Raw genomic sequence first — 13,188 nt, 5'->3', positions numbered from 1 at the left:
GAGAAGAGTGACGGTCAATATTCACTGATGTTTGTCATTTTCTAGACATTCTGTGAAATTCTGAACAGCTGAGAGGTATGCAAGGATGTGTACCTGTGTATTTAGTTCTGCTAGAACTTGAGTATACCAAAGAGTATTCACCTGTGAGCATTTATGGTGTGAACAGCTGATAATGCAAATGCATAAAGTAAAATGTAAAAAAGTTTAGTGGCATTCCCTAACAGCCAGGTGGAAGAGGGGGAAGCAACTTTGCAAGGAGTCAAAGTACTAAACAGCACATTGCTTGCCACTTTGAGTTCCTGCTTCATACTTCCTCTTTATTTTGTTAGGTGGTATTTAGGTTAAAGAGTTAGAAGATAGTTATCTCTGAACCACCTTTATTAATGGCTGGGACACGTATTGTGATAGGCAAATTCTGATTCTAAAAATCTAGTTCATTATTTCTCCTACAGAAGTTAAAATGAGCTGTTTTTAAGATATTTTGTATTTAGGGTAGATTGTATATAGATGTTTAGTGTTGGAGTGAAGTTATCTATCTAATTATAATGTAAATATGTTTTATAATCTATCCTCTGAACTTTTTGTATTTCTTTCTTCCTATTTCACTACTTGTGTTTGAATTTAGTGTATGCAGTTTTAATGCTTATGCACCCCAGCAGAACCTGAAAAAGTTCCACCTGTAATTCATACCTTAACTGTCCAGATTTTCCGCGGTATGCCCACATTTTGCCTATTTTTTAGCTTATTCCTCGTAAAATGCGTGGTTTCTAGCAAATAACTAAGGACTGAAATCATTAAATAATACTACATATTTGAATATTACTTCATTTCCTTCACGAACTTCATGCTAATGCAAAAGCTGTTACTCTAGCAACTGCCTAAGTTTATAACATCAAGACTGAAAACATGTGCCTGATAGGGTTACCACCTGTCCCAATTTGCGAGGGGCAGTCCCTCTTTGGGGAGTTCTGTCCTGCAAAAGAGTTGTAAAAATGGCAAATGTCCTGAGATTTTAGGACAAAATTATTTCCTATATTTTATGTAATAGTTGCCTAAAACAGTTATTCTGTATCTGAAACACCTAAGTGTTATAAGAAACAGAATAAGCAACTAAAATCTACAAGAATAAGCTTTTATTTAGGCAAAAATGTGAAGTTCTGTCCTTTGTACTGGCCGTGGGTATGTTTCGGCCTGCAAAATCTGATGTTTGTACCAAAAATGTCCCACTTTGGGCATTTGAAAAGGTGGCAACCCTAGTGCCTGATTTTCAGTCTTTGCTCCCCGTTATATTTAGCTTTCTGCATACTACTTGCGTTTGGAGGTTGGGAGTTACGACCTGGCTCAGCGTTGTACTGGCTAAAGAACAGATAAATCGATTTTTGCAGAATGCCCCTCCTTACCACGAGGTGGCCACACTTAACCTCACAAGTAGTAGGTAGTGTCTCCTGTTATTTGTTTCGTTGATGATATACAGTATTAGAGATGTTCAGTAGTTGTACTGCAGTAAGTTGTTGATAGGGTACGTTTTGGAAGTGCTAATATTCGTCAGTGTTTAATTTTTTTTTCTTCTTGGTGCTTGCAAGCTGCACATGTAATGCACTCTCTTGCGCAGGAAATTAAAGCTTTCTCAAAGAATAACCTCAAAAAACAATGCACCCGGGTAACAACGTTAACTGGAAAAAGAATTATCGAAACTTGGAAGGACTCACGGATGCATGTGGTTGTGGAGACAGATGGTCGAGCTGATGGTGCCTGTGGATATGTGCAGGACTTGAGTCTTGATCTGCAGGTTGGAGAAATCAGACCGTGGCTTTTATTAGGTGAGCTGTGTGTGTGTTTGTTTTTCCCACTCCCTCCCTCCATTTACAGACTGAATTTGTCCCCGTTTCTGAATGCAGTTAGTAATGTGTGTGCTTCAGACAGATGTATTCATTGTACTCCGTATGACTGACTTAATGCAATTTTCACGTTTGACAGCAGTGTGCTCCTAGATGGTGTTAAATAATCATCTTGTTTTGTAGGTGCCCTTAACAGAATCTGACATTTGCTGAATTTTTTTGAACTTCATTCAATTTTTAGATCCTCATCAACATTGTGGAATGACGTGAAGTAGATTATAAGTTTATTAGTTTTGCTATGGGAGTTTAGTTAAGCAGAAGAAATTTTTGAGATCTCTGAAGATGATGTTTATAGGTAAAATATCCCTGATTTTGACCTCAACATTTTGATCTGTCCCTCCTAAAACTGGTGATGTTGGACGAAAATGTTGTAGATAATATATAATAATTACAAATATAGACTTCCTTTAGTACAGAAAAATGCATGCCAGTTCACATTATCATATTATGTGTTCTTTTCAAGTTAATAGTTGTAAACTTTTAAAACGTGCCCCTAATTGACCCTGATTATTTCTGGATTTGCCCGTAATTCTGTAGGTAAGAGGTTTCGAGCTATGTGTGCAATAGCTTTTGAGGTGGTTTGATTGCATCTGTCCCAGAAGGGTTGATTTGAGTGCATTCATAATGTGTTTGCCAACAGTGAATTGTCTTTAACGCATGCACAACAAACATAATCCAAGAATCCTGACATTACACAAGTTGTTGTATAAATTATTTATAGAACAACTTAAGTTTCTGCAAACAATACTCAAGGTTTGTTTCAGCTTGAGGTTAAAGGACTCTTCTTCAAGCAGTTCTCAAGTTACACATTCAGGTAGTATTGCCATACAAGGTAAACCACATACCCTGATGTTTCTAAAGAAGGCTGCTTTATTTAAGTTATTGAAAAGTAGCTTTTGTGGTAGTAAAACTGTCAAGGATCAAATTAGACATTGACAGTGGTTATTTGCTGAAAGCTTAGTTTACCAGCAAAAATGTTAGGCAGTAGCTGTGACTTTTTGTACCTTTTAGGGTAGTGAGACATTCTATGACAGTGATGTTGGAGGCAGGAGTTGGGATGATATGGAGTTGCTGCACTTTTGAAGTGTTGACCATCTGTGTAGGAATCAGATAGTGATATTGTTGTGTAGTTTGTTTTTTCAGAGAAGGAAGTTTTTTTTTTTTTTTGCTGTGCTTACAGGCTGTTTCCAGTCTTAATCAATTTTACAGGTAGTGAAAACAAGTTCAAAATGTAACTTTCTCTGGTGCACATTTTATCGCAGCTCATTGAGCTCTTTCAAATAAAACAGACTCCACAGAATCAGAACCTGGTGTCTTCGGCTTGGCAAGTTATTGGTAGAGTTAGAGTGTTATTACTTCTTTGGCTGGGGTGTGTTTGGAGAATAAAAGCATTTGGACAGCTGTAGTCTCACCTATATGAACATATACCTCTCAACTATTTAGAGATTTGCAGAATGGCCATATTTGTGCCTTGCATTTTTGTCTTATTCGTCTTAATTTGAGGTTTTCTGTCAAATCATTGAGGATTAAAAACACTACATAATGATAGACATGGATTTCAGACTTCATATCTTTTACAGTATGTATGACAATGCAAAACCTTTCCATGTTTATAAGAGCAATATTTGAGGTATATTTCTATTTTTGGGGCCTTTGCACTTCCCCTTTATTTTACGCTTTTTTTTAATTTAGAGGTTGAGAGGCATGCCTGAGAAATAAGTCTAACTTCCTTTTCTTTTTCACACAGGACATTTTTTTTCAGTTTATTGTGTTTTTCAGGAGCATACCTAGTCTTGTCTTAAAGTGTTTTCCTTTGTGTGCTGTAAAGTAGATGTTAGTAATTGCCACAGATCTGTTAAACCAACATTAATGTCAGATGTTAATGTTATAAACTTCTTTCTTCTTGAAATGCAGTCTTAATTAAAAAAAAAAAAAATGTGTTAAACTGTTGGCTTTCTATGTGTATAACGCTAGTATAAAATGTATCACTTGCTCTCAGGGCCGACCATAAGGATAATTGCTTATTGTGAGGGAGCTTCTTTTTGCTATATTTATGTGCTTTTATTTATTTAAGTATGCTGAGTAGGAATGTGCTTGTCCCATCTCCCACCTTGTTGAGCTTCCTGTGTGTGCTACAGTGTACCCTTACTCTTCTTTTCAGTACTTCATGGGAACAGCTGCTGAAGTATAAACAGAGCCCTGTGACAGAATTCCACAAGTGACAACCTATCCAGGAATTAAAAAAAAAAAATCTGTCTACATATATACGTGTACACACACACACACACACACACACACACACACACACACACACACACACACACACACACACAGGTAGGTACTAGGCTATTGGCCCTAGGGCCTATGTAAGCCTAGCCAAAAAGTTACCCTGGCTTTTGCCACCCAAGAAAATTATTTTCCTGTGCCCCTGTCGAGCAGAGCCACAGAAGTGATCCCTGGGGTGAATTTTCTATCTCCCATCCAATCATCAAGATTTTTCTTGAAGAGTGCTAATGAGGAGCTTTGTTTGATATAGATAGGTAGTTTGTTTCAGGGTATGGGAATTCTCTGGGACAGGAATCTATCCCTCCAGCACGTACTATTTGTTGTTGTGGTTAGGTTTAGATCCCTAGAGCGTGTGGCTCGAGGGGATAAGGTTTTCTTTAGGTGGAGAATGTCCATCAATTCTGGGTTGGACATGGCCTTGTATGTCAGGCAGAGATCACCTCTGAGTAGGCGGTATGCAACCGAGTACAGCTGGAGTTTCTTTAGTCGGGCTGCATAGGGCATCTGTTTGAGGCCAGTAATCCTCTTGGTGAGGTAGTTCTGTGGTCTTTCTAGCTGTTGCAAGTGTCTTGTAAGGTACATCCCAAATGGGGCATTGTACTCTATGATGGGTCTGATGAGTGATGAGTAGAGGGGCACAATGACCTCTTTTGATCTGGATGCGAACCCTTTTGTGATTAGGTGGGCCACGTAGAAGGATTTTCTAATCACTTTGGCAATGTGATTATCAAAGGTGAGATTACTATCTACTTGGGTCCCCAGATCCCTTATTATGTCTTCTGTATTTAGGGGACTACCACCTATGTGGTAATTTGCGGGTACTTTGTTTTTTCCAAAGGAGATGACTATGCAGTTTTTGGTATTTAGCTGGAGGCCATGAGTTTGACACCAGGTATCCGTCTAAGTGAGACCCTTTTGGAGGATGTCTGTGTCAGCCTGAGAGTCAACTATAGCCCCTAGTTTGCAGTCGTCTGCAAACTTGGTCAGCCATAGTCCTCCTGTACTTGCCTGTACCTCTGAGAAGTATATGCCGAACAGGAGGGGTCCTAGGACTGAGCCCTGGGGAACACCACTTGTAACCGGTTTAGAGTCGAACCTAGCTCCCGCAACTCTTACCATGTGGGTTCTGTCCATGAGCCAGTTGGCAACCCATCTTGTGATGTAGGGGTTTATGTTCAGGCTGGTGAGCTTGTCTATAATACCAGAATGGGGAATGGTGTTGAAGGCTGTAGCGAGGTCTATGTAGGCTGTGTGTACCACCTTTCCCTCATCTTATAGCCTTGGTAACTGTCTCAAATAAGTCCACCAGGTTTAGGAGGTATGATCTGCCCATAACAAAGCCGAACTGGGTAGGGTCCAGTGTTTGGAGGTTCCCAGTGTCTCTGTTAATGAGTTCCATGATGATGCGTTCCATAGCCTTGCAGACCAAGCTAGTCAGGCTTATAGGGCGATAGTTCCCGGGGTCTGTTGTGGCTTCACCTTTGTGGAGCGGAATAACCATTGCTGTGCACCACTCTGTGGGTACGTAGCCTGTGGACAGGCTGAGTTTAAACAGTGTGTTTAGGTGAGGGGTTAGTTCGTCTTTGAGCTCATGTAGGACGCAGCCTGGGAAACCGTCTGGTCCCATTGATGCTGTGTTTTTGGCTTTGGAAAGGGCTGTTTTAACCTGAGGGTCTGTGATTTCAGGGACTCTACATTCTTCTGGTATGGTTATGGGCCCTTTTGGGTGTGAGAAGGGGGTGAAATTTGAGCTGAACCTGTCTGCCAGGAAGTTTGCGATTATCTGTCGGTTCAGTGTATTTTGTGCCATTCTGCACTAACTCCGAGCAGATCTGAGCATTGCTACTTAGATTCTTGACATAGCTAAAGAATGACTTGTGGTTATCTTTGGAGTCCTTGGCAATTTTTCTTTCAAAGGTCGCCTTGGATGATTTTATGAGGGATCGTAGTTTCTTGCTGATATTGTTCAGGGATGTCTTCCCTTCTTGGGATTGTTACTCTTTTCTGTACTAGTTTCCTCCTTCTATTGTATAGCTTGTTTATGGCAGGAGTCCACCAGACTGGTTTCCTTTTCTTGGAGGAGTGAGTCTTGGTTTTGCTTGGGATGGCACGATCCATGCATTCTTGTAGGTGCCTATAGAATGCATTAGTAAACGATTTTGCAGCTTGGACAGCATTATCCTTCAGCATGGGGGTTTTGAAATTTTCCACCTCTGTCTCCAGTAACGTGAAGTTTGCTTTTGAGAAGTTTTTCACAGTGGTTTCCTTGTCCAGGGGTGGGGGCGGAATGTGGATATCCAAAGTGATTTGTTTATGGTCAGATCTAACCAGCGAGGGGTTCATAGGTAGATACTAGGCTATCTGCCCTAGGGCATTTATAAGCCTAGCCAGGGTGTATTTGGCTTCTGCCTCCTTATTAGATTAGCCTACTGTGCCTCTGTAAAGTAGGTCACAGAAGGTACCCTTTTAAGATTAGTTTACTGTGCCTTTGTCTAGCAGGGACACAGAAGAGATCCCAGGGGTGAATTTGCGATTTCCCATCCACGCATCCAGATTTCGCTTGAAGAGGGTCAGCGAGGGGCTATGTCTAACAAGAATTGGGATTCTATTCCAGAGTGAGGGAAGCCTCTGGGAAATTAATCTATCCCTCTAGCATGTCCTATTTATTTTTGTGCTGAGGTTTGGGTCCCTGGAGCATGTAGCTCTAAGGGACTTGGATTTTTTGAGGTGGAGCATGTCCATTAATTCTGGGTTTGACATGGCTTTGTACGTCCGGCATAGATCGCCTCTCAATAGGCGGTAAGCAACTGAGTAGAGCTGGAGTTTCTTTAGTCGAGCTGCATAGGACATCTGTTTGTAGCCCATGATCCTCTTGGTGAGGTACTTTTGGGGTCTCTCCAGTTGCTGCAGGTGTCGGGTAAAGTACATCCCAAAAGGGGCATTGTATTAAATTATGGGCCTGATGAGTGACGAGTAGAGGGGCACAATGACCTCTCTTGATCTAGATGCGAACCGTTTCGTGATAAGGTGGGCTATATAGAAGGTTTTTCTGACCACTTTGGCAATGTGATTATCAAAGGAGAGATTACGATCTACGTTGGTCCCCAAATCTCTAATTACTTCTTCCGTACTTAATGGATTACCACTTATGTGGTAATTTGTGGGCACCTTGTTTTTCCCAAAGGGGATGACTATGCACTTTTTAGCATTTAGCTTGAGGCCGTGGCTCTGGCACCAAACATCCATCTCTGTGAGACCCTTTTGGAGGATGCTTGTGTCAGCTGGAGATTCGATTATGGCCCCCAGTTTGCAGTCATCTGCGAACTTCGTAAGCCATAATCCCCCCGTGTTAGCCTGAACCTCGGAGAAATATATACTCAACAAGAGAGGTCCCAGAACTGAGCCCTGTGGGACGCCACTTGTAACTGGTTTGGATTCGGACATGGCACCTGCGATTCTGACCATGTGGGTTCTATCTCTGAGCCAGTTTGCAACCCATCTTGTGATTATAGGGGTTGATATTTAAGCTGGTAAGCTTATTTATGATGCCCGAGTGGGGTATTTTGTTGAAGGCTTTTGCGAGGTCCAGGTAGGCTGTGTGGACTTCCTTGCCCTCATCTATGGCTTTGGTAACTGTTTCAAGGAAGTCAACTAGGTTTAAGAGGCAAGATCTGCCCTTAACAAAGCTGAATTGGGTAGGGTCCAGTGTCTGGAGGCTCCCAATGTCTTTATTTATGAGTTCCATGATAATATGCTCCATAGATTTACAGACCAGACTAGTCAGGCTTATGGGGTGATAGTTTCTGGGGTCCGTTGTGGCACCACCTTTGTGGAGTGGGACCACTGTAGCTGTACACCATTCTTTGGGTAAATGTCCTGTAGTAAGGCTAAGTTTGAACAGTGACTTAATGTGAGGGTTCAGTTCTTCTTGGAGCTCATGTAAGACACAGCCTGGGACACCGTCCGGTCCCATAGATGCTGTGTTTTTTGCTTTGGAGAGGGCAGCTTTCACCTGTGCATCTGTGATGGTTGACCTCCAGTGTGGAACACCGGTCGCCCATGTTGGTGATGACCAGGTCCAATATGTTGTCACCTCTGTTGGGAGTGTTGACCAGTTGAACCAGGGCGTTTGAGTTTATAAATTCTAGGAAATGTTGGGCAAGGGAGTTAGTACTTCAGTAGTTCTCCCAGTTAATGTTTGGGTAATTGAAATCACCCAATATTAGGGTGTTTGGTAGGACCTTTATGTTTCCCAGTGTTTCCAGAAATGCGGAATAGGGGTCTTGGGACATGGTGGGTGATTTGTAGCAAGCTACAGTTTGAATTGCAGTTTTGCCCATTGTTAGTTGCACGTGGATGATCTCTGAAGCATCTGTGCCATTAACCTGGAGGTGTGGGTATCCTTGATGAATATGGATACGCCCCCGCCTTTTGTATTTCATAGTGTTGGGGTGTTCTCTGGAGCCTTAAACCAGGTTTCTGTTACTGGACATATATCGATTTTCTCCATACTGAGGAGTGCCTTGAGTGCGTGCATTTTGAGGTTTAGACTTGTATAAAGTGTGTGTGTGTGTGTGTGTGTGTGTGTGTGTGTGTGTGTGTGTGTGTGCACATGTATATATTTGTATACATGTTTTTTTTATATGTTTTTCATCTTCTAGGAGAAGCATTGTAAACAAAGATGGATATAGCAGCTTGAATTTCACATCTTCCTGTCAATACTCCCTGATTGCTGGAATAAACTTGCTTTTCTTTTGCCCGGGGCACAGTGAATAATCATTTTCAGCAAATATTTTGGTGTCCCCAGTTTTAATATTTTTCTCTTCTACCACTGCTTTGTCAGGAGGAGCTGTTTTTGTGGGTATGATTGCATCTTTACATATATAAGCCTTTCCTATGACCAGATTTGGAGCATCCACATAATGATGTGCCTTTTCACTTAAAAAATCCTGCCGTTGGAATGCCAGACCAATTGTTTATCTCTGCTTTCATAAAATGAATAGACCATCTTCCTCCCAGTTTATCTGGTGTAGCAGAAAATCTCAAGCTTTATTTGTATGTTCTGTTTTCTAACTCTCTTGTGTTTTGAAACTAGTCTGCTTGAGAAACCTTATTTTTATAAGTTTTTCATTCATTTCACTTTTTGATTTCTACAGTTTTTATCAACTCACGTGAATAGCTTTTAAAGCTTCTTCTAATTTTCCCAGATATTTGTAATTTAATATTATATATTCCTCCATTGTGTAATCACCTCTGAGTCTATTCAATTTATTTTTCGTCTCAATTACTGGACACTGTTTGCTGTCCTAAAGGTGAAACTTGAACTGCTTTTTGTTCAATAACTGGAAAGTTTCTGTCTTTCTGGTTGATTTTCACTTGCGTTCCCCAGTATAATTACTAGCTAGTAATTGAATTTTGCCCAAATCTTTGAATTTTACTGACTTTTGTAAATAATCTGTCTGTTTTCACACAGAGAGAACTCTAATCCACCTATTTCTAGTGAACAGACATTGCAGAAGTCTTGATGTAGTAGTAGTAGTGCATCATTTGACAATATTATACTTCAGTATGAGCTCTCTAGTTTGACTCCAGTGATTTGGCCATCCATCACATACATATTGGATAACTTCTCTCTCATAATCTTAACTAGCTTGTTTGAGTTTTTTAGTCTCTTGATGGTTACAGCCCCTGCCATTATTATGCTTATTACATAAGCTGCTACTTAAGTTTCAGTCTCTGACATAGGTTGAGTATCGGATTTATGAACAATATGTCAGCAGAAGTTGATTACCTGGCACATATACTGCTTTTGACATTCAACATTTTCAGTCTCCTTAATCATCTCTCTTACATCCTCCACACCTCTCCCAATATCTCTACAGTATCCCCAGCCTCTCCCAGTTCCCCTCACAATCACCACAGCCTCTCCCAATTCTCCTTAAAATCTCCACAGTCTTTTCCAGTTCCCCCAACAGTGACTGCAACCTCTCCCAGTTTCCCCCCAAACCTCCACAACCACTTCCCGTTCCTTTACAACCTCTGCAGCCTCTCCCAGTTACCCCATGGAGCAGCATTTGGTTTTAATTGTATTTATTCACTTTTTACTGGTTCACGGATAACCAGGCTGGCTTCACTAAACATATCTATATTGACTTTGTTTAATAGTTACACCCATCTTGCATGTCACATCTCTGCTGAGCAGATTATTTATATACAGACCATCTAGCAAATGTAACCCAAAACTCAAACTTGGTGCCTGTTCTACTCACACATGGCTAGGAATGTATCAGTTCACTTTAGTTTGTCTGCAGGGCCACGAATTTCAGTCTCTGCCTCATGCAACTGGAGCCACTTTGATAAAACGCTAATTTGAAGCACTGGATATTGCAGTTACATTGGTCCCTGTATCTATTTTAAAACCTCACAACTCTTCCATGAAACATTATTTTTACTAGCTAGTCAGTTTATACATCTGCCACAGTATAAATTAACCTATGAAAAATGTTTATACTAAGTTTAATATTCATTCACATTTTCATTGTTAACCTCTGTCTTTCTTACAACTACTACAAAATGGCCTCATATTACAATATCTTGGGAAAAGAATCAGAAGACTGAGATGGCATATCCTCCTGGTTAGTCTGTGTATACTGAGGGGATGTATTTAGACTAAATAAAATATTTTTCACCTTCAGAAGAGAGAGACATGAGCTCCTTGTCCTTTCTTATTTGAAGATAATTCTGAAGGTCCACATTTATAGATGTGCATTGTTCGTTGTAGGTGATGGATATAGGTCCTCATTATTTATTCAAGACTTGCTCATGGAGTCCCTTTTACTAATAACGATAGTTGGAGGTATAAAGTAAATGTGGAAATTGGAAACTGGGTTTGGAATGAAGGTAGTCTTGCTTGGTGTTGCTTCTACAGGCGTCTTCATTGTGTGCTATTTGGATTCTATTTATGTTCCACCTCCATTATTAACCGCTCTGTGTATTGGAAACAGGAACTGACATGGGTACTAAGCAAGGTACCTGCTTTGTTAAATACTTTAGTAAGATTGGCTTTAAGGGAGACTACTGTCATACTTCTGTGGATTACTTTATGTCCCAGTTTTTAGGAGCTGCATAAGATAATGTCACTCCCTCAGCAGAATTTGTACATGTAAACTGATCGCTATATCCTAAGTGCCTGGATTCCTTTCTTGTGTCTGTAGTTCATGGAATAACTGTAAGGTTGTTTAGTGCAGTTGGTTTAGCTCACCTTTCACAGGTTATAGAGTCTGGTCCATTTGATTAAGGTGTATAACTGTAATAGTAGTAATTATAACTAATAAGCAGTTTATATGACTGAGCCTTTTAAAGGTCATGTTTAAAGTCCCTAAAGGAACCTTAATTTTTACATAAAAAATGTTTGCATGCATCTTTGTGCATGCAAACACTCTTTTATGTAAAAATAAAAATTTGTCACAAACCAAGTAATTTAATGTTTAAGAAAGCTTCTGAACACAGAAGTGTAAGCCACTCATGCCATATTTACAGTATTGATATTAATGTGGCGGCAGGAGACATGTATGTCACTTTGGGGGCCAGTTGTAATTACAGCATATTACTGTGACTAAATACTTAAGAAACAATTATTTTATTGCCATTTTGACAAATTTAACAGTTTGACAAAAAACTTACTTTACGGGTCGGCATGTTAAACAATTGTTTCACAAGTATTTAATCATGCTAAGCTATTCTAATTAGATCTGGCTCTGAAAGTGACATACGTGCTTCCTGCCTACATATTAATATTTATGCCATAAATACGGTATGACTAACTTACACTTCCATGTTCGGATACCTTTTTAAACATTAATTTTCTAAAAAAGGGGCTTAAAAACAGAATTGTATTTTTATATAAAGTGTTCTCATGCACAAGGATGTATGCAAATATCGTTCGTCACTTTAAAGATGATCTTTAATTTGTGTCTAGATGGTTATTTAAATCTGGTTATTGGGGTGTGCTGAAATTCCTTGGGTACCAGCTTTAACTGAAGGCCCGACTATTTGTTTGTTTTTTTTTAATCAGGTGGGTAGACTGGTCAGAGGCTGCCTTCTGTTCAGGTATGATCCAGGCCAGAAAGGCAAAGAGCAAAATATAAAATAGCCCAATGTAATACATTGTTAATGTGCACAACATGGCAAGAGTTATATATAGCATCGACACTTGTTTTAGAGGCAAATGTTCAGCATAAGGTAAACATCAAATGAGAACAGCACTTTTTCTTTAAATTTTTTTTTTTGCAGATTTTATACCCAAGTATCTAGCTAATTCTTGACTGACTGACTGCTGCTGGTGTGCCCATACATACATACATATACAAAGATATTTCAAGTACAGAAGCAGTAATGCCATTCAAGCCTGCCAAGTATACCAGCACAATTATTCCCATAATAAGTCTCCAGACTGTTCGTAAAAATATCTAAACTAGTGCTTGCTTTAATGTAAATTCGTAGTCTATTCCATGCATCAGATACTCTGTCCAACCAATTAGTGCACTTCTCATTCCTACAGAATTTTCTACATAGCTTGTCTGATGATTCTCTACTACTTTTTGATAACCCCGAACATTCCCAGAGGTAGTTGTCTGTAAATGCCCTATATACCTGAATATGGTCTCCTCTTAAACATCTACAAGAAACTCTCTACAAGTTCAGATAATCTTTCAGAATAACTTAATTTTTTCCCACTGTATTCTTTCCAGTTAACTCATGCTTGTTTTCTTATACATTTTCTATTCTTGCTCCATATTCAAGTTTGGGTCTAATGTAACTAACAATTATGTCATTGTTTCGGGTTTCTTAGAAGTTATAAATCTTTTTGTACAGTGTATAGTACTATAGTACTATAACTATCATTAACCATTTGGTTGATATAATTAGAAAAACTCAAAGCTGGATCTATCCATATACTTCTTCTTTCAGCTTTTTCCCAGTTAGGGGTTGCCACAGCAGATCA

The 13,188-nt window shown here is 39.7% G+C and overlaps 1 protein-coding gene across 2 annotated transcripts in view; it reads left to right on the top strand.

Moving 5' to 3' along the window:
- The first annotated feature begins 1,413 nt into the window (after positions 1–1,413).
- The window catches only part of DUSP19 (dual specificity phosphatase 19), a 290,006-nt gene continuing 278,231 nt past the window's right edge, over positions 1,414–13,188 (top strand). The window contains exon 1 of one of the 2 annotated variants that reach the window (XM_044075244.1): positions 1,414–1,820. In XM_044075244.1, coding sequence (XP_043931179.1) covers positions 1,595–1,820 — 226 coding nt within the window. In that variant the 5' untranslated portion in view covers positions 1,414–1,594. The remainder of the gene's footprint in view (positions 1,821–13,188) is intronic. The other variant, XM_044075242.1, reaches the window with a different exon arrangement.

This window comes from Protopterus annectens, chromosome 6.part0 (genome assembly GCF_019279795.1).
Source record: "Protopterus annectens isolate FY-2018-M chromosome 6.part0, PAN1.0, whole genome shotgun sequence".
NCBI classification, from domain to species: domain Eukaryota; kingdom Metazoa; phylum Chordata; order Ceratodontiformes; family Protopteridae; genus Protopterus; species Protopterus annectens.
This window is presented reverse-complemented; position numbering and strand designations above follow the sequence as displayed.